The 18387-nt window shown below is 40.3% G+C and overlaps 1 protein-coding gene across 1 annotated transcript in view; it reads right to left on the bottom strand.

Annotated features, from left to right (window-relative positions):
* Positions 1-16213, bottom strand: part of plod1a (procollagen-lysine, 2-oxoglutarate 5-dioxygenase 1a) — a 37136-nt gene extending 20923 nt beyond the window's left edge. Inside the window, exons 1-9 of the mRNA XM_086278957.1 lie at positions 15833-16213; positions 14744-14835; positions 14337-14470; positions 12060-12223; positions 10456-10568; positions 9493-9556; positions 2007-2104; positions 751-852; positions 482-613 (exon numbers count right to left, since the gene is read on the bottom strand). Of these exons, the coding sequence (XP_086135083.1) occupies positions 482-613; positions 751-852; positions 2007-2104; positions 9493-9556; positions 10456-10568; positions 12060-12223; positions 14337-14470; positions 14744-14835; positions 15833-15923 (990 nt within the window). The 5' untranslated portion in view covers positions 15924-16213. The remainder of the gene's footprint in view (positions 1-481; positions 614-750; positions 853-2006; positions 2105-9492; positions 9557-10455; positions 10569-12059; positions 12224-14336; positions 14471-14743; positions 14836-15832) is intronic.
* Between the last annotated feature and the right edge of the window lie 2174 nt (positions 16214-18387).

Raw genomic sequence — 18387 nt, 5'->3', positions numbered from 1 at the left:
CTATGAAAATATTGTCGGGCATAAACCGGTCCGTGGCGCAAAAAAGGTTGGGGACCGCTGCATTACAGTACATTACTTAATAACTCCAAGGAGAAGGTAATTTGTTACACTACGCGTTACATTACTTTTGGGTTTCTCTGTAAAATAACCTGAAAGGCTTTGTCTGATAATCAAACTACAGTCCCACAGAGCAAGTTTCTATTCACAGACTGCTGGAGTAGCTGTGAAGCACATAATGATCCTTCTTTACTTTATACTAGCACCTGGTGTGTGTGTGTGTGTGTGTGTGTGTGTGTGTGTGTGTGTGTGTGTGTGTGTGTGTGTACATATATATATAGAAGTAGCAGCTTTATGAAATAAACTCCACAGTATTTCATTTAGCCAGTGTATTTACATCTTAGTGAGGTATTCTGGTGTGATGCTCATTTGTGTCAGACTACATCAGACATATTTTTGCTGAGTGTCAGGAAAATGTAGTTACCTTGTTAAAAATGAAGAGTTTGATCTTGTTCTTGGGATGCTGGAGCTTCAGCAGCCGTTCGAAGAACACTGTAACAAATGGAGTGGGCTGCTGAATGAAGATGCCAATCACTACCAGAGGGTATTCATTTTCCTGTTAGAAACACACACATTAAACAAAAAATAAGTGTCATGTTCTACCAGGATGAGGCTTTATGCCATTTTTATCAGGCATCAAAGGTAGCTTTGGGAAATAATATGGATACAGTTTGTCAGGAAATGTAAACAGACCTGAAGAGCTGTGAGTGACCGTAGATCCTCATGACACACTGTGCACCCAGACTCAAATGTCCATGTGTTGGGGATGTAGTTTCCCAGGTAGTTGATCTGGAGCTGGAAAACAGTCGTGTGCTCTTGTAGTTCATTTTATATCAATCTCATATCTAATAGTCTAACACTGGTAATCTCTTAGTCGTACTAAAAGATGAAACAGATTTTCAGAATCTCAGACATATAGGTAGATTATCATTAGATTACTGGAACGACCCCTACATACATATTATGTATCAGAATCAGTGAAGCACAGGCTGAGGTGGGGATGGCAACAATCGTCCAACCCAACTTATTAATCAACCAACACACCAACAGTTTCAGTTCATTTGAAAGCCTGATACTTAACCCAGTCCACCCAAGAAGGCAAACTAAAAAAACGGTTTTATTTGTTGTTATTCATCGTCCACCCGGGCCTTATAGGCAGGTACTAAACATGTCAGACTCAACATGGCATTTAATCTGTTATTAGACTCAGTTGGCTTCTGTCAAAATGTAAAAGAACCCACCCACCACATTAATCACACTTTAGATCTTGTGTTAACATATGGCATAGAAACTGAACATTTAACAGTGTTTCCTGAAAACCCTCTCCTGTCTGATCATTTCCTGATAACATTTACAATAATTGATTACACAGCAGTGGGGAGTAGACTTTATCACAGTAGATGTCTTTCTGAAAGTGCTGTAACTAAGTTTAAGAATATAATCCACCCACTGTTATCATCTTCAATGCCCTGTACCAACACAGAGCAGAGCAGCTACCTGAACGCTACTCCAACAGAGGTTGATTATCTTGTTAATAATTTTACCTCCTCACTACGTACGACTCTGGATACTGGAGCTCCGGTGAAAACTAAGGTCTCAAATCAGAAGTACCTGACTCTGTGGTATAATTCTCAAACACGTAGCCTAAAGCAGATGACTCGTAAGCTGGAGAGGAAATGGCGTGTCACAAATTTAGAAGATCATCATTTAGCCCGGAGAAATAGTTTGTTGCTATATCACCATATTAGAGTACTTCGCTCTCACACTGCAGGCTTACTTGTTGTTCCTAGAGTATTTAAAAGTAGAATGGGAGGCAGAGCCTTCAGTTTTCAGCTGAGAAAACTGCTGAGAGAATACAAACTCAAACTTTTCGAGCAGGTTTTATTGTTTCCATTAAAAACTGTGCGATGTGACTACAGCTTAATAACATGGAACAGATAAGTTGGTACCTTTGTTGGTCCGTTTCCGTGGACGATGACAGGCAGAGTATCATACAACACATTTCTGAGTCGTACTTGACTATCTTCAAACTTCAGCACCACATCATCTGGAAACATAAACAGATGTAAAACAACTATCAGACTTGTTTTTAAGATTTGAAATATCAAAACTACACATTTACATTTTAAATGTTTCAAGAGAACACTGAAGATAAATAGATCAGATAGACAGAAGAACAAGTTAACTACTGTAAGACCTAGCTACCACAAAGCATACACAATACTGTTACTGCTGACAGTATGTCATGGTCCTAGGTCATGTGACCCAGTGTTTTGTGTTTCCTTGTATGTTGATATTCATTGTTTATGTTTTAGTCTCATTTAGTTATCTAAAGATCCTTCTACAGGGAGTGCAGAATTATTAGGTAAATGAGTATTTGACCACATCATCCTCTTCATGCATGCTGTCTTACTCCAAGCTGTATAGGCTCGAAAGCCTACTACCAATTAAGCATATTAGGTGATGTGCATCTCTGTAATGAGAAGGGGTGTGGTCTAATGACATCAACACCCTATATCAGGTGCGCATAATTATTAGGCAACGTCCTTTCCTTTGGCAAAATGGGTCAAAAGAAGGACTTGACAGGCTCAGAAAAGTCAAAAATAGTGAGATATCTTGCAGAGGGATGCAGCAGTCTCAAAATTGCAAAGCTTCTGAAGCGTGATCATCGAACAATCAAGCGTTTCATTCAAAATAGTCAACAGGGTCGCAAGAAGCGTGTGGAAAAACCAAGGCGCAAAATAACTGCCCATGAACTGAGAAAAGTCAAGCGTGCAGCTGCCAAGATGCCACTTGCCACCAGTTTGGCCATATTTCAGAGCTGCAACATCACTGGAGTGCCCAAAAGCACAAGGTGTGCAATACTCAGAGACATGGCCAAGGTAAGAAAGGCTGAAAGACGACCACCACTGAACAAGACACACAAGCTGAAACGTCAAGACTGGGCCAAGAAATATCTCAAGACTGATTTTTCTAAGGTTTTATGGACTGATGAAATGAGAGTGAGTCTTGATGGGCCAGATGGATGGGCCCGTGGCTGGATTGGTAAAGGGCAGAGAGCTCCAGTCAGACGCCAGCAAGGTGGAGGTGGAGTACTGGTTTGGGCTGGTATCATCAAAGATGAGCTTGTGGGGCCTTTTCGGGTTGAGGATGGAGTCAAGCTCAACTCCCAGTCCTACTGCCAGTTTCTGGAAGACACCTTCTTCAAGCAGTGGTACAGGAAGAAGTCTGCATCCTTCAAGAAAAACATGATTTCCATGCAGGACAATGCTCCATCACACACGTCCAAGTACTCCACAGCGTGGCTGGCAAGAAAGGGTATAAAAGAAGAAAAACTAATGACATGGCCTCCTTGTTCACCTGATCTGAACCCCATTGAGAACCTGTGGTCCATCATCAAATGTGAGATTTACAAGGAGGGAAAACAGTACACCTCTCTGAACAGTGTCTGGGAGGCTGTGGTTGCTGCTGCACGCAATGTTGATGGTGAACAGATCAAAACACTGACAGAATCCATGGATGGCAGGCTTTTGAGTGTCCTTGCAAAGAAAGGTGGCTATATTGGTCGCTGATTTGTTTTTGTTTTGTTTTTGAATGTCAGAAATGTATATTTGTGAATGTGGAGATGTTATATTGGTTTCACTGGTAAAAATAAATAATTGAAATGGGTATATATTTGTTTTTTGTTAAGTTGCCTAATAATTATGCACAGTAATAGTCACCTGCACACACAGATATCCCCCTAAAATAGCTAAAACTAAAAACAAACTAAAAACTACTTCCAAAAACATTCAGCTTTGATATTAATGAGTTTTTTGGGTTCATTGAGAACATGGTTGTTGTTCAATAATAAAACTTGCCTAATAATTCTGCACTCCCTGTATTTTGACGAGGTCGCCATGTTAGTTCTTTGTTTATCACCCCCTGTCTCCCTCGCCCTTCATGTGTTGTCTCCCGTTTCCTCTTCTTGTCTACGTGTTTTTCCCCCTGTGACCCATTCCTTCTGTCACGTGTGCTTTCCCCCGGTCATCGTGTTTAGTTATATCCATGTCTCATCTCCAGTCCCTTTTTCATCCTCTGTAAGTTTTTATGGTGTTCGCGTTCCTCGTCAGTCCACCATGGTAAATCCGTGTCTTAGTCTGTCATGTCTTTCATGTCTGCATGTCCTATGTTGCCAAGCTTGTGTCGTGTCTGCGTCTCATTATGCTCCCTGTTTTATTTTGAAGAGGTCTGGTGTCCCATGTTCATTGTGTTTAGTTTCACTTCCTACGTGGCGTCATTATGTTCATTCTAGTCAGCTGTTTCCCCGGGTGTTTCCACTTGCCCTGATCGCCTCCTGTGTGCATTTAGTCTGTGTGTTTTCTTTCATTCCTGTCAGGTCGTCTGCTGTTTGTCTTCAGAGCTGAAGTTACAGCAGCATGGAATTAATCAAATATATAGCTGGACTATGAAGCTGCAAACGCTTTGAGTTCTGTCATGATCCTGGGTCCTTTTGACCCAGCGTTTTGTGTTTTCTCTTTGCGATTTTGGTTCTGTGCTCTAATTGGTATTTACCCTGTTCCCCCCCGTGTGTTCCTGTTTTATTGTGAAGGTCTGCGTCTTATGTGAGTGTTTTCAGTTTGCCTCCCTGGTCTCGTCATGTTAATCTCTCCCAGCTGTGTCTCTCACCTGTGTGTAATCTCCCTGTGTTCTGAGTGTATTTAAGTTGTATTTTCTGTCTTAGTAATCGCTGGTTCGTCTGTGTTGTTTCCCCTCGGTCTCCCTGCCTCTCTTCATGTGTATTTCCCCGGATCTCCCTGCACCGTCATTCCTGGTTTGTGTTGTTAGTTTACCCAGTTTAGGTTTCGGTTTCATGTTCACACCCCGTTGCTGTTTGTACCCACTGCTGTAAATAAACACTCACCTGCACCAGAGCTGCCGCCTTTTGGGTCCTTACTACAAATCCACACGGCTTGCCCCGCAAACCGTGACAAGTTCATATCAGTATCCTTTGACAAATATAATATTAATAGCATTTTTATAACAAATTTGTAAAAATCTTAGTTTTGGAGAGATCTATATATTGTCCTATATATTAGTTGGGTGTAAACCAACCCCACTTACTCTAAACCTCTCTTTGGCTCATCAATATAAATAAGAATTTATAATATTTGGTGGAGAATATATACAGAGACAGCATTTATGGTACAGCTGACTATGAATGAGAGGAAATGATTAAAAGCCTCATAGATATTTAATTTTCTAGGTATGATATAAACACCTTAAAGATTTGAACGTGTTTTCAAGAACTCATCCACACAGTACCACACTGGAATTCCCCCCTTAGCTTCTAAACACGAAACTGGAAGAGTGGCTCCAGCAGATTCCAGTTACAACATCCAAGGTCTCTAGCCATGGGAGAGCACAGTGTTAGGAACAGCTAAGATACTGCTCAGTACCTGAGAGTACCTTAGCTTGAGGAACACACACATACCATCCTCCGAGGGTGACAGAGACATTGTTATATGATATACTTAGAATGGCAAACTTACTGAAACCAGCCAGGACAACACACTTGTCACACTGTTAGATCAGAGTCAGTTCACAGAGGAGCTTTATGACACAATAGTTTCCACTCTTCCTACATCTGATCAGATCTGCTGAGCCTGTACAGATACTATTAAAGAAAAATACAGACTTTCCAATGATCCCTCAATATCCTGTGTCTCATGAAAATAGAAAAGGTGTTATATCAGTAATTCAATTTAAATCTAGACTAGACCGAGATATAATCCCAGCAAACATGCCCGGTGAGCCCACAGTGGGCAGCTCTGGCTGTGTGGCAAAGAAAAAGGGCCCATAGCAGTTTTGCCCTTTAATAGTTTAGGAGTAGTTTTACTTCACGGGGCCCCTATCACAGTTGACTGTGGGCAACCAAAAGACTGGGATAAGTATGGGTTTGCCCCACAGTTCACCCACACTTACCCCCTGTTGTCTGGATGTCATGTTATTTATAATAAGCAAATGCCATACAGGGAAATATGATTACTGTGGACTATTTTTGTCTTTCAGGGCAAGTGGCTCCATAGTGTAGTGATTAAGGTATTTGAGTATCAAGCAGAAGATCCCTGGCTTGGGTGCATGAGGAAACATAAATCCCTAAAAGATTGTGTCAGGGAGGATACCTGGTGTAAAAATCTACCAAATCAACTGGCAACATTTTTACCCACACTCAATATCAGCTGGTAACTGTGGGGTCTATTCATTCACATGTCAAAGTGTGACACATATGTGTAGATATCTTCTGAAGCTAGCAGAAGTGTGGCCTTGTAGAAAAGTCGACTTTATCGCTGTTCCAGAAAGATGCAACAGAGATGGCATTTCACAGAGCATCAGTTCTGATGCTCTGTGAAATGCCAGAGAGAGGATGGCCTGTACAATTTCACTGGCAGGTAATGACCAAACTGTGAATTGACCAGAAACCCCACTGTCCAATGTGTCCATATCATCTGCAATATAGAACTAGTTAGGATAAAAACTGGCTAAATACTGCCCAGAAATAGCCCTAAAATGGACTGCAATGTTGATGTCAGTGACGTCAACTTTTATCAAAAAACACACTCACACGTTGTTACTGTCAGACCAATGTAACCAAGTCATTTTATACTTCATACAGAAAAGATGACCTGCGTGTCATGGATAACATTTTTTGTTCTGCTCTAACCTGTGCTACTCAACTTATCCACACCTGGATAAAGGTTATGTAGCCTTCTCATAGTGACACCTCATCAAGATAACTCCTCAAAAGACCAACAGAAGGTGTCCTCACCATGGCACCATACTTATCCTAGAATGGTGGGATGCACCCTCATCTACAAAGAAACGATGAAGGTACTGCCGATTGTCCTCTACAGTTGAGCAAAAAAGCAATAAGAACCACTCCTCGACAATGAAAATATGCAAGAACTGGAGTCACAGAAGTAGACGTGGGGACCAATATAGGAGCATTGCAACCACTGGAGCTCCAGTGAGAGCTTTTCAAGGCCTACATCTTGTAACAACCATTATTATGGCATAACACCGTTATGGGGTGTCTTCCCATTATTGTAGTAGTTGGAGAGTCTCCTAGTGTGAGTGCAGCCATTACAGTCGAGCATGCTGCTCTCCGCTCATGTGTTTTAGAGAGACCTTCCCATTGTAATGGGCTGGTGCCTAGGCTCCGACTTGTCCGGCTAACCTCCATGCCAAATGCCCGCGGGACCTTCCTCACCAGACCAACATTACAATCTGCTTGAACCAAGTAAAATATAGATATCCAGCTATAGACATCATATACCTGAGCTTTCTGCAAACAGTGAAAGAAACGGACTCCATACCTTAACACTTAGCTATTAGCAAAAATGGTTGCTGATAATAGCCCAACCCCCCAAAACGACTATACCTCTGGGGAAAATCTTAGAAATATGGTATCTAACCAGATTCTTTCTTCCATTTGCGCAACATCTCTAAAATTAGAAATATCCTGTCTCAGAGTGACGCTGAAAAACTAGTTCATGCATTTATTACTTCCAGGCTGGACTACTGTAATTCATTATTATCAGGAAGTCCTAAAAACTCCCTGAAAAGCCTTCAGTTAATCCAAAATGCTGCAGCAAGAGTCCTGACAGGGACTAGAAAGAGAGAGCATATTTCTCCTGTATTGGCTTCCTGTTAAATCCAGAATTCAAAATCCTGCTCCTCACATACAAGGTCTTAAATAATCAGGCCCCATCTTATCTTAATGACCTTGTAGTGCCATATCACCCTATTAGAGCACTTCGTTCTCACACTCCAGGCTTATTTGTTGTTCCTAGAGTATTTAAAATGGTAAATGGCCTGTATTTATATAGCGCTTTACTAGTCCCTAAGGACCCCAAAGCGCTTTACATATCCAGTCATCCACCCATTCACGCACACATTCACACACTGGTGATGGCAAGCTACATTGTAACCACAGCCACCCTGGGGCGCACTGACAGAGGCGAGGCTGCCGGACACTGGCGCCACCGGGCCCTCTGACCACCACCAGTAGGCAACGGGTGAAGTGTCTTGCCCAAGGACACAACGACCAAGACTGTCCAAGCCGGGGCTCGAACCGGCAACCTTCCGATTACAAGGCGAACTCCCAACTCTTGAGCCACGATCGCCCCAAAAGTAGAATGGGAGGCAGAGCCTTCAGTTTTCAGGCCCCTCTTCTGTGGAACCAGCTTCCAGTTTGGATTCAGGAGACAGACACTATCTCTACTTTCAAGATTAGGCTTAAAACTTGCCTTTTTGCTAAAGCATATAGTTAGGGCTGGACCAGTGCTTGCTCATAGTGGGTCATATTATTATTGGGTTTTTTCTCTGTATGTATTATTGTAGCCTCTACCTTACACTATAAAGCGCCTTGAGAGCGACTGTTGTTGTTATTTGGTGCTGTATAAATAAACTTGAATTGATCCCACACAATACCAGAGAGGGACTTCCTTATATTGCCTTGCCTGCCAAACCTTGTGACATGTGTTCCCTACTAGACTTGTTCAGTTACACACAAAAAACTACCTGCCACCAACTAGACAACTGTTCTGTAAACAGTATGATTGTTATTCCTGTAAAGACACTTTAACTCTCTCATTCTTACAATGATCTTTGTACATTTTGGTGATGCAATAAAAGTAAATGGAGCACTCCCCTTGAGACTTTACAATGTGACTACAGACCTGTCAGCAGAGGAAATAAATGGAGCATCTAAATGAAGTGTATAGTTTAGTCACCATCTGCTGACATCGTTTTGTTTTTTATGCACCTTGCTAAGGTAGCCAATGATTGTTCATTTCAGCAAAGGAAGTAATGCCACAAAAATTACTTTGGCAAACCATAATTATACCCTTCACCTTTGGGGTATTAAAACAATCACCACTTCATCATCAGTGTATGAATTTTAAGTTATTATCCAAAAATATCACCTCATCTATGTATCCGTAGGTCAAAGTGAAAATGCTAAAATTCAATAAGTTCCTTAAAAGGTTGTTAAAGTTGTTACTCTGTTACTGTTTTCTAACTTCAATGCTCTTTTCGTTGTTGCTTTTCGCCATCTACTCAGTATATTTTGTATTCTTTTCTTTTTCCTCATTTTTGTGATTTTCAGACTTGTTTCCATCACTTCGACGTGAACCCAATGCTCTCATTTTTATTGCCTGTTTATGCCCCGTCCTTATCTTCAATGTCATGCTGCTCTGTTGTATCTTAAATGCCCCTTTGGGATAAGTAAAGTGTCTCTGATTTCTGATTTTTCTGATTTATTGTCTGTTGTTTATCATTTTTCGTTATAATGTGCATGGTAAACAAGAGCAGGAGAAGATGCTGGGCAGTGTTACATGTGTTATCAACAACCTTGGCCTGCTGGTCAAAGAAAACAAAATTCAATGCACTCACCAAGTGCTCCATGAAGGTTCTGAAAGAGTCTGCATTTGTTGTCCAGGGTGATATTTATAGATTTCTGAAAAATAGAAATATATTCTTTTGATCTATTATGTTACATGTATCCAATAAGATGAAAACTTCTACAGGAACAAACAAACTGTGGCTGCTTCTTCAGGCCGATGTTGGGAATAAATAATTTTTCAGTGCCTCAATAATGCTATGCTTTTTTATTAATAAGTGTTATAAAGTTATGTAGTGTAGTATTAAGTGGACACAGCCCTGAAAATAAAGGCATGAGACCATGTGTCCTTGGGGAGTAGAAAGCTGCAGACTCACTCACGCTTGCTTGGGAAAATGTAGATAAGAGGGGACCATCTCTAGTGGAAAGTTACTGAGACACTGTTGTTTAGAGTAGAGATAGAGAGCTTCTGTAATAAAACCGTTAGGGGCACACCACCATTTGGAGATCCACGGCAATGTGTCATGCAGGACGCATCTCCCTTCTAGAAGTAATGTGAAAGAGAAATAAAGTGCTAAATTGTCTACTGAGCAGTGTGTTGTCTTCCATCGGATGCCTCTGAGGAATCAAAAGAACTCGGTGAAGTGTTGACATTTAACACCGAGCAGCGTATATTTACCTGCTTTCACATGATAGCTAACATCAGAATTGTACTGCCCTGAATTATGCTGCATTCAATATGAAAACGATGTATTTTCAGCACTATTGTTTTGTGTATTGTTCATCATTACCATCAAAAGCCTCTGGTACATGTTTCAAATTAAAAGCCTAACACGAACCAGGAAAATGTCCAATGAGCTAAAAGACCTGTAATTTGAACCATGTGGACAGAAAGTGCTGAATTTCAGTTAGCAGGAGATGTTATAAACATCACTTCATGTAATTACAGTGCTGTAGAGGCATTCATGAAAAAATAGTGGAATTTCATAAAGTTACAGCAGTGGAACAAGTCTTACTCTTTTTGATTGATCAGTGTAAACCTTGGTGAAAAACAGCTGATCACTGTCACCGTCGTCTCCTGTCCAATTAGCAACGAGCTCTTTGATGTTGGGAAGATAGCCAATGAAACCTGTGAGGAGACAAGAGAAATGAGACAGGAAATGATCACATATATTAGAAGTATACATTTGTTCATGACCTTCATGTAGACACAGTGAGGGAAAGTTAAGGCGTGTGTTTCGAGGAGCATGTCTAATGAGCTCTACCAGGTTTATGTCACCAGTGCAGTGCTGACTAACGACCTGCTATAAAACCATCTGCCCTATCTCATCTATCAGCAACCTGTGAGCCTCACATTTTAACGATTTTTTTTTCTGGTACTTCTTAAGCCCAGAAGGTGAGTGACCCTTTTAACCTGCTTATTTACACAGGTGGGGAGTAGTGTTTCTATGATTGGGTGAATGACGCATGTTGTATAAAGAGCTTTGAGTGCTGAGGTTGAGTAGTAAAGCACTACATAGGAACCAGTTCATTTACCTTCCAGGTTTTCCTGCTGGATGTGAGAGATACAGCAACAGCTTAACATTTAATACCATCTGAAAATTTTTTATTTTTTATAATTTACATTTTTATAATTGCTTACATGGCACCAGTTGACTAAGTATGCAAATGCTGAAACAACATTAAGAAAGTACTGATTAATAAAGTACTAAAACAACATTAAGTGCAGTGCTGCACTGCATTTGGATTTGGATCTGTTTACGTATCTTAGTGAGCTACTTCAGTCTCTGGGTTGATTTTCATTAATAAATGCTTTCTGCTGAGTTTAACTTCTAGTACTCGAGGTTAGAGAGCTATTATGTAGAGAATCAATAAGATAATTGGTTAGGAACTGAATGGACAAGTGACATCAACAATGGAATTGGAATTGCTAAATTCCAATAGATTCCCATCCCATATGAACACATATTAGAAAATCTGTTGAAACTGTCTCAATTCTGTGTCTGTGCGTTGGTCTTTTTGTGTTTCCTTGTTCTGTAGTGAGAGGTAGTGGGAGTTGGTATTCAGGATGCTATAAATGTGCCTGTTTTACTGTGAAGGCTGTTCTGTGATGTCTCCTGTCCCTGCTATGTGACTGCCCTGATTGTTTTCACCTGTGTTTATTATGTTTCGATTTATCTCATTGCCGAGCTGGCCTCCAGTATTTCATCAGCCCTCAGTGTGGCTACATACAGCAGTACTGTACAGTGTGAACTGTAGTTGCTTTGTCCACTCTGGCATTGTATGCACTGTTCTTTGTAACTTTGCTGTGTTTTGTTGTTTTCTAATTTCTTGTGTTTTGGATTTTTCCCTTGAACAATGATTCACTTTGGATTAGCTATTAAAGAGCTCCCTTTTTGAAAAATCCTTTGTGTGCTGTGTCCTGCATCCTAAAATTACGTGACCCTCCACACATGGCTACACTGTGACGCAGGTGTCTCTAATAAAAAAAATATGACATAAAAATATTGTTTTTTCTCAGAATAAATACTTCATGTTATGTAAAAACAAACAGACAGAAATTACACAGCAATATTACTTTTCTCAGCAGTACAAGAAACAACAAGACTGATAAACATACCCCCTGAGCCCAGGAACCTGTTGCCCTCCCTGACATGGGGATATTTGTCCTCCAGATGTCTGTCTGGCCAGATGAGGGTCTCAGAGGAGAACACAACCCTGTGCTTGGTCTGCTGGAACTTCTTGAGCAGCTCTTTGGGACCCGAGGCAAAAACCACATCGTAGCTAAGTCATTAAGGGAGTGAAAACAGAAAACGTTAGTACACAGTGCAGCTCAGCACTGTGTGAAGCCAGTGACACAGTTAAAACAAATGAAGGCGTTGTTATTATATGATACCAGCCAGAGTTAATTTGCCTGTGACTATGTTTACTACCAGAAAAGGAACTGCAACAAAAACAACACACACTTTCTTGATTTCACTATAATTACATGCTTCACCATAAAGAATTTTACAACTTTACAAAATGTCAGGACTTTTCCTTTAGCTGCCATGTACAGCTAAAGTGCATCAAATGTGCTTCAAAAACATGTCATTTAAATTAAATATGCATAAACACTGAAACAGTAATATCTTATGAATTTAGTATACTGACTCATAACATCGTAACACAGCAAATAAACTGCTATAAGTGGAGCTTGTTACTCAATTCAAAGCACGCTACCTTAAAAGACTAGAGAAACAGCAGAAACAGTTAAGAACTGCTAATATATTTTAAATAAGTAGCTATTAAATTTATACCGAGGCAATTCTTATACACCTGTACTCGATATTTGCATTATTTTGACCTGGACATGTTGAGTCAGTTGGCCTAGTTTGGTATAAAATGTGGAAGAGAAGAGAGGTTATATTTAAAGGTAAAGACTGCTCAGTGGTATTTAATATACTGGAAATTTTAGGTTTACATGTAAGTCCTCATTTTTACATCAGATACTGGCTTCTGTATACGTGACCTTTTGTTTTTTTTCTTATTTTTTAGGCTTCCTGCAAGACAAACTGAGGTGTAGCCTTTGACCTTTGTGTTACTGAATCTGCTCCTTAGTGCAGGATAAACAGGTTAGCTTAGAGTCATACAATGGATTCTAGGTAAAGCACTGCACTGGACGGGTGCACAGCAGCTGTGGTGTTCATGGTCAGTGTCGAGTTACATAATATGAACTTTATGTGATGATGCTTAGATTCATTCACTGAAGTCCACCTTCACAGCAGCTTCAGACTGTCCAGCATAAACATTGTGCTGTCAGTGTAGAGGGAGACAATCAGCCAAGATATCTCGTGAAACATCTGCTTACATCTGGCTGAATTCAGTTCTGTAAAACCACAAAGAGCTGCAGGTCTGCTAAAACACATCTACTGCAGCGCACAATAGAAATAATTGTAAGTGTGATTTTTTTACGTGTTTACGCCGTTTACGTGTGGACGAAAGGTGCACCTTTCGTCCACACGTAAACGGCGTTTTCGATCACTGAAAACTGAGATTTTTAAAAACTACTGCCAGGGTGGAAATTTTCGAAAACTCCATTTTTGCGTTTATGTGTGAACGAGGAAAACGGAGAAAACGCAGCGTCAAAGGTGTGCGCCTTTTTTGACATCACACCGTGCGCCATGTTATTGTTTCGGTGAAATGGATTTCTACAATGGCGGACTTAGACAAAATACTGTTACTGTTAATTTTACTTCTATACTCATGTTGTACACAACTATTCAAATGATGAAGTCACAAATGTGCATTCATCTTTACAAAGAGAGTCAAATGCAGTGCAGCTGTTCAATATCAATCACTTTAACTGTTGACTATTCATACTTACAGCCTGATTACATCATGCACTAATATTTAGTGCTTCTATGTTTTCCTTACGTATCAATGCCGAATATCACGCTCATCAAATGTTTGCTGTTGTTCTAACCATGTGGACTGATGTTCTTCCAATATGTCTAAATGCAGATGTGTTTCTAGTCACTGTTCCTACCGAAACACAAAGTGAACCGTCATGTCACAGCCACTGAGCTCTTTTCTTCTTATCGTTTTGATACATCAGAATCAACCTGCTTAGAGTTTACACACACAATGCCACACAGAATGACTGGATGTTAACTGCAGCCTGCAGAGCACCACAGTGCTGAAAAGCATCCAAACAGAGTATGTTTCTCACCTACTAATACAGTTCTTCCTTAATTTGTCGTCAAGCTGTAAAATTACATACTACACATTACTATATTTCGTGTGCTGACAAAAGGCAGAACAAGGCAGATTCATGTAACATGAAATGAAATTGAACCAGTGGCTGAATAACTAACACAGTATTATAGTGGCATAGGTACCCAGATAGACACTCTACCTGTCAATAAAAAGGATTATTTGGCCATCATCCTTCATCTCCTTCAGACCTTCTTTAAGAAGTCGTACTTTCTGGCCTCCTCCTGGGGCTGACATGTAGTCACCTCCCTTCCATTTCTGATCTCGGCCCAGAACCTTAAAAACATACACCTCATCTTTTAGTTTAAAGCTTTTAATGTATCATCCTTTAAAAATACAGCCATTAAGGTTATGTCTTTCCTTATTTTCTGCTTTATATTATCAACACATATTAGTATGACTGAAATCCACTGAAAAGGACCAATTTTTGTGTTTGGATAAAACTCCTTAAAGCACACAGCAGGGACTTGTTTTAAAGAGACTGTGAGCCCTCACGTCTACAGAGCATGAAATAAACTTTTTCGAAAACTTTGCCCCAGAAGTTCTTACCTTGACAGTATAGTTAAAGTGTTTCGCTGTCCTCAGAAAACGCCTGTAGCCATCAGTCTCTTTGGTCGCAACAGTCACAACTAGAAGTTCGTCTGGAAACCAGAGCATGACAGAGGAATTCAGAATGACTTAAGCGTGACAAAACTTTACAGTACCACCATAAAGAGTATTTATGTAACGCGTGTATGACTGTGAACTATAGTGTACAATAACCTAGCAGAAAGAAGAGGCGCTGTATTAGTAATATGATGGCATTTTGATGCTCGCATATTTGCACTTAAACACAGAGCTTTAATGCAGAGCTATACTTGTGCGATTATGTCGACATGTAGTTACATTTCTACAGAGGAGCAAATACGTTTCTTGCACAGGCTGTGATAAAGGCTTTAAGATGGTTATGGTTACGATGTAACAGTGAACTGCTCAGGGTTAATGTCGCTATGAATTAAGCCTGAAAAAAAGTCTCTAAACTTAGATTTTTATTCTTTGTGGGTGTATCACAGAATCAAGTCCGCATCCCCTGCAACTATTAATAATATAGGCTTCCCACAGGCTAACGTGAATGTGTTAGAGGCAATGATTACAGCAGTTCAGAGGAGCACCGTCCACGTCAGCGGCATGGCAGCCCTCCTCAGCCCGGAGCGACTACAGTTTGCTTTGAATTGGAAAGCGCTGACGAAACGTTAATAAACTCCGTTCATGTTTTATTAACAGTGATTTTTATTTTTGGAAAACTGAAAAACAACTTTTCGACATGCATCAAGCACTACGAGACAAAGTGGGGAAATTTCGGTTTTTCTAACAGACTAACACTGATCCAAGGATCCGGGCTTTTCATAAAGATGCAGTCAGATAATTTGTCGCCATCGTCTTGTTTTGTCTGTAGTTCGGCTTCAACTCTTTCTCACACATTTCTGTGACACGCGTGGTTGCAACACAGCTTTTTTCAGCCAGTTATCAAATGAACTAAGTCTCCCTGTGTCGAGCTTAACTGGCCCAACTCGTCTCGGTACACATTTGCTACAAACTGCACCACCAACACCGTGGGGTGCGGACACAGCGTTATCTCTGCCAGCATTCCAGACTTACCTTCAGGAATTCCCTCTACTTCGGAGTTTACCAGAGCGGAAAGCGCGCAGACAACAATAGCTGAAAATAACAGCAAAGATGAAAATCTCATTTTTGCCAGGTTAACGTCCCTGTTTTTGAACCGGACTGGTCCCGTTAGCGAACGTCAACTACGGCTGTGTTGGATCTGCCAGCTCAGCCTTCTCTAACTCGCCTTGTTTTTCCCTACTTTGCCTTTTCTCTCTCCTCCTCGCAGTTTCTCAGTGTGTGCACACAAACCGTGTATTTGTCTATACAGCAGTTACAGTAGAAGAATAACAGTAGTAAAACAGCAGTTTGGCATCTGTGTAAAGATTTGCCATCCAGGCTCTTTTATAACACAGTAGCCCACTTGTTAAAATCGCAAGCAAACGCCTACTTCCACAGTGGGCAGGAGAGAACTGTGCACATGGGGATCCTGCTGTTCCGCAGACATGAGTATCTGCACGTAGCCTGAAACGGTGGTTGTATATAAGTTTCTTACATAGACTATGGGTAAACTCAGTTTGTTAAATTAAAGCTCTCACTATAACTTGACCATGAAAAGAAAGAAAGGAAATGTTAAACATCAGTGCCAATCACATTATCCAAAGTAATCATAAACCTAACATTAGAACCCAAATGAAGAGTTTAGACAGAGGTATATCTAATGTGGTGTTGACATCCGATATATTTGCGAATACTGGTATACGAGTTCTTTGCTAGTTAGTGGTTAATTTAATTGACGTTAAAAAGTGTTATTGCATTCATTAAAGTCCAGCTAGAGGTTATTAGAGGTAGAAAAATCGGTACTAATGACGTTTTTAAGTAACCTCCAACATGTACAAACATTTGACCCAGAACATGCAATTCATCTGCATGAATGTAATGTCTTTGGTATGCTGTTTAACAATGGTGGCCACTCTCAAAGTGCAGCCAACGAGAACCCAGTGAGAAGTGCTAAGATAATCAACAGGAAATTGAATTGATAAGTGATGTTGGTAATGGAATCGGAATCGCCAAATCCTTATTAATTCCTATCCCTAACCTGACGGAGGAAACATATGAGATGGAGATTAATCCCTCATTAATCCTTCCTTCATGTTTTAGATCTCAGATGGTTCGAAATAGCTGCCCTTTGTTTTAATTACTGCTTTACATTCTTGGCATTCTCTCGATGAGCTTCGTGAGGTCATCACCTGAAATGGTTTTCCAACAGCACTCCATCACTCTCCTTGTTGGTCAAACAGCCGTGACACAGCCTGGAGGTGTGTTTGGGGTCATTGTGCTGTTGAAAAATCAATGATGGGATGTTGCTGCAGGATGCTGGTAGCCATGATGGTTCAGTGTGGCTTCAATTTTGAATAAATCTCCAACAGTGTCCCCGCAAAGCAACCCCCACACCATCACACTTCCTCCTCCATGCATGTAGACACTATCAGTTAATCTTTTCTGTGTCATGGGTGGAACCAAACATCTCAGATTTGGACCCCTCAGACCAAAGCACAGATTCCCACTGCTCTAATGTCCACTCCTCGTGTTTCTTGGCCCAAACAAATCTCTGCTGCTTGTTGCTTTTCCTTAGTCGTGGTTTCTTAGCAGCTATTTGACCATAAAGGCCTGATTCACACAGTCTCCTCTGAACATGTAGAGATGTGTCTGCTACTGGAGCTCTGTGTGGCATGTATCTGGGCTCTGTTTCAAATATTTTTATTGAGAGCAAGTATCATGATTGTAGTTTTTACAAATTGACATAACATAGCTTATGCTCCTTTTTTTCTCTAAACTAACAAGGCAAATGATTAAACAACAACAACAAAAAAAAAAAAAAAAAAAAAAAAAAAAAAAACCCGCAGTCACCCATAAGGGGTCCCAATACCCCGGCTGTCGGCAAAAGGGAAGAGAAACAAGTAAACAAAGTTTTATATTTTCCCAAGGTATATAAGTAAAGGGTGCCAGATTAATTCAAAATCTTTTACATTGTCATTCATACTATATCTTATTTTTTCAAGGTGAAGAGTGTTTATAAGTTCAGTAAGCCACATTTTTAATACAGGAGTCTCATTGCCTTTCCAAAGCTGCAGGATCAATTTCTTTGCAATAATCAAAGCATATGCCATAAACCTTTTTTGAGAATGTTGTAAATTTTGTGTTTCGTTGGAAATCCCAAAGATGATTACTGTCGGATTTGGTTCAATCTTACTTTTAAAAATATTAGACATATAAGTAAAAATATCATACCAAAAACCCTGAAGCCTTGGACATAGTGCAAAACAATGTAACAGATTTCCATAGTGTATCTTGCATTTTTCACAGAGGGGGGAACACTCTGGATACATTTTGTGAAGTTTTTCCCTTGAATAGTGTAGTCTGTGTATAATTTTGTACTGAATTAAACAGTGACGGGAATTAATAAAAGGCGTATTTATGTTGTGTAAGGCCTCCTGCCAGAAATCTTCTGATAGGAGAGTCCCAAAATCTTTTTCCCACTCCTCTTTGATTGAAGTAGTTGAAGGTATACTCATCTCCTGTATTGAATTATAAAATAATGAAATTCT

The sequence above is a fragment of the Aulonocara sp. 'chitande type north' Nkhata Bay genome, linkage group LG20 (genome assembly GCF_057382095.1).
Source record: "Aulonocara sp. 'chitande type north' Nkhata Bay isolate Kocher_YH1m ecotype deep benthic linkage group LG20, A_spYH_male_GT1.1, whole genome shotgun sequence".
Taxonomy (NCBI): Eukaryota; Metazoa; Chordata; class Actinopteri; order Cichliformes; family Cichlidae; genus Aulonocara; species Aulonocara sp. 'chitande type north' Nkhata Bay.
The sequence above is the reverse complement of the archived record's forward strand: the minus strand, read 5'-3'. Positions and strand labels throughout refer to the sequence as shown.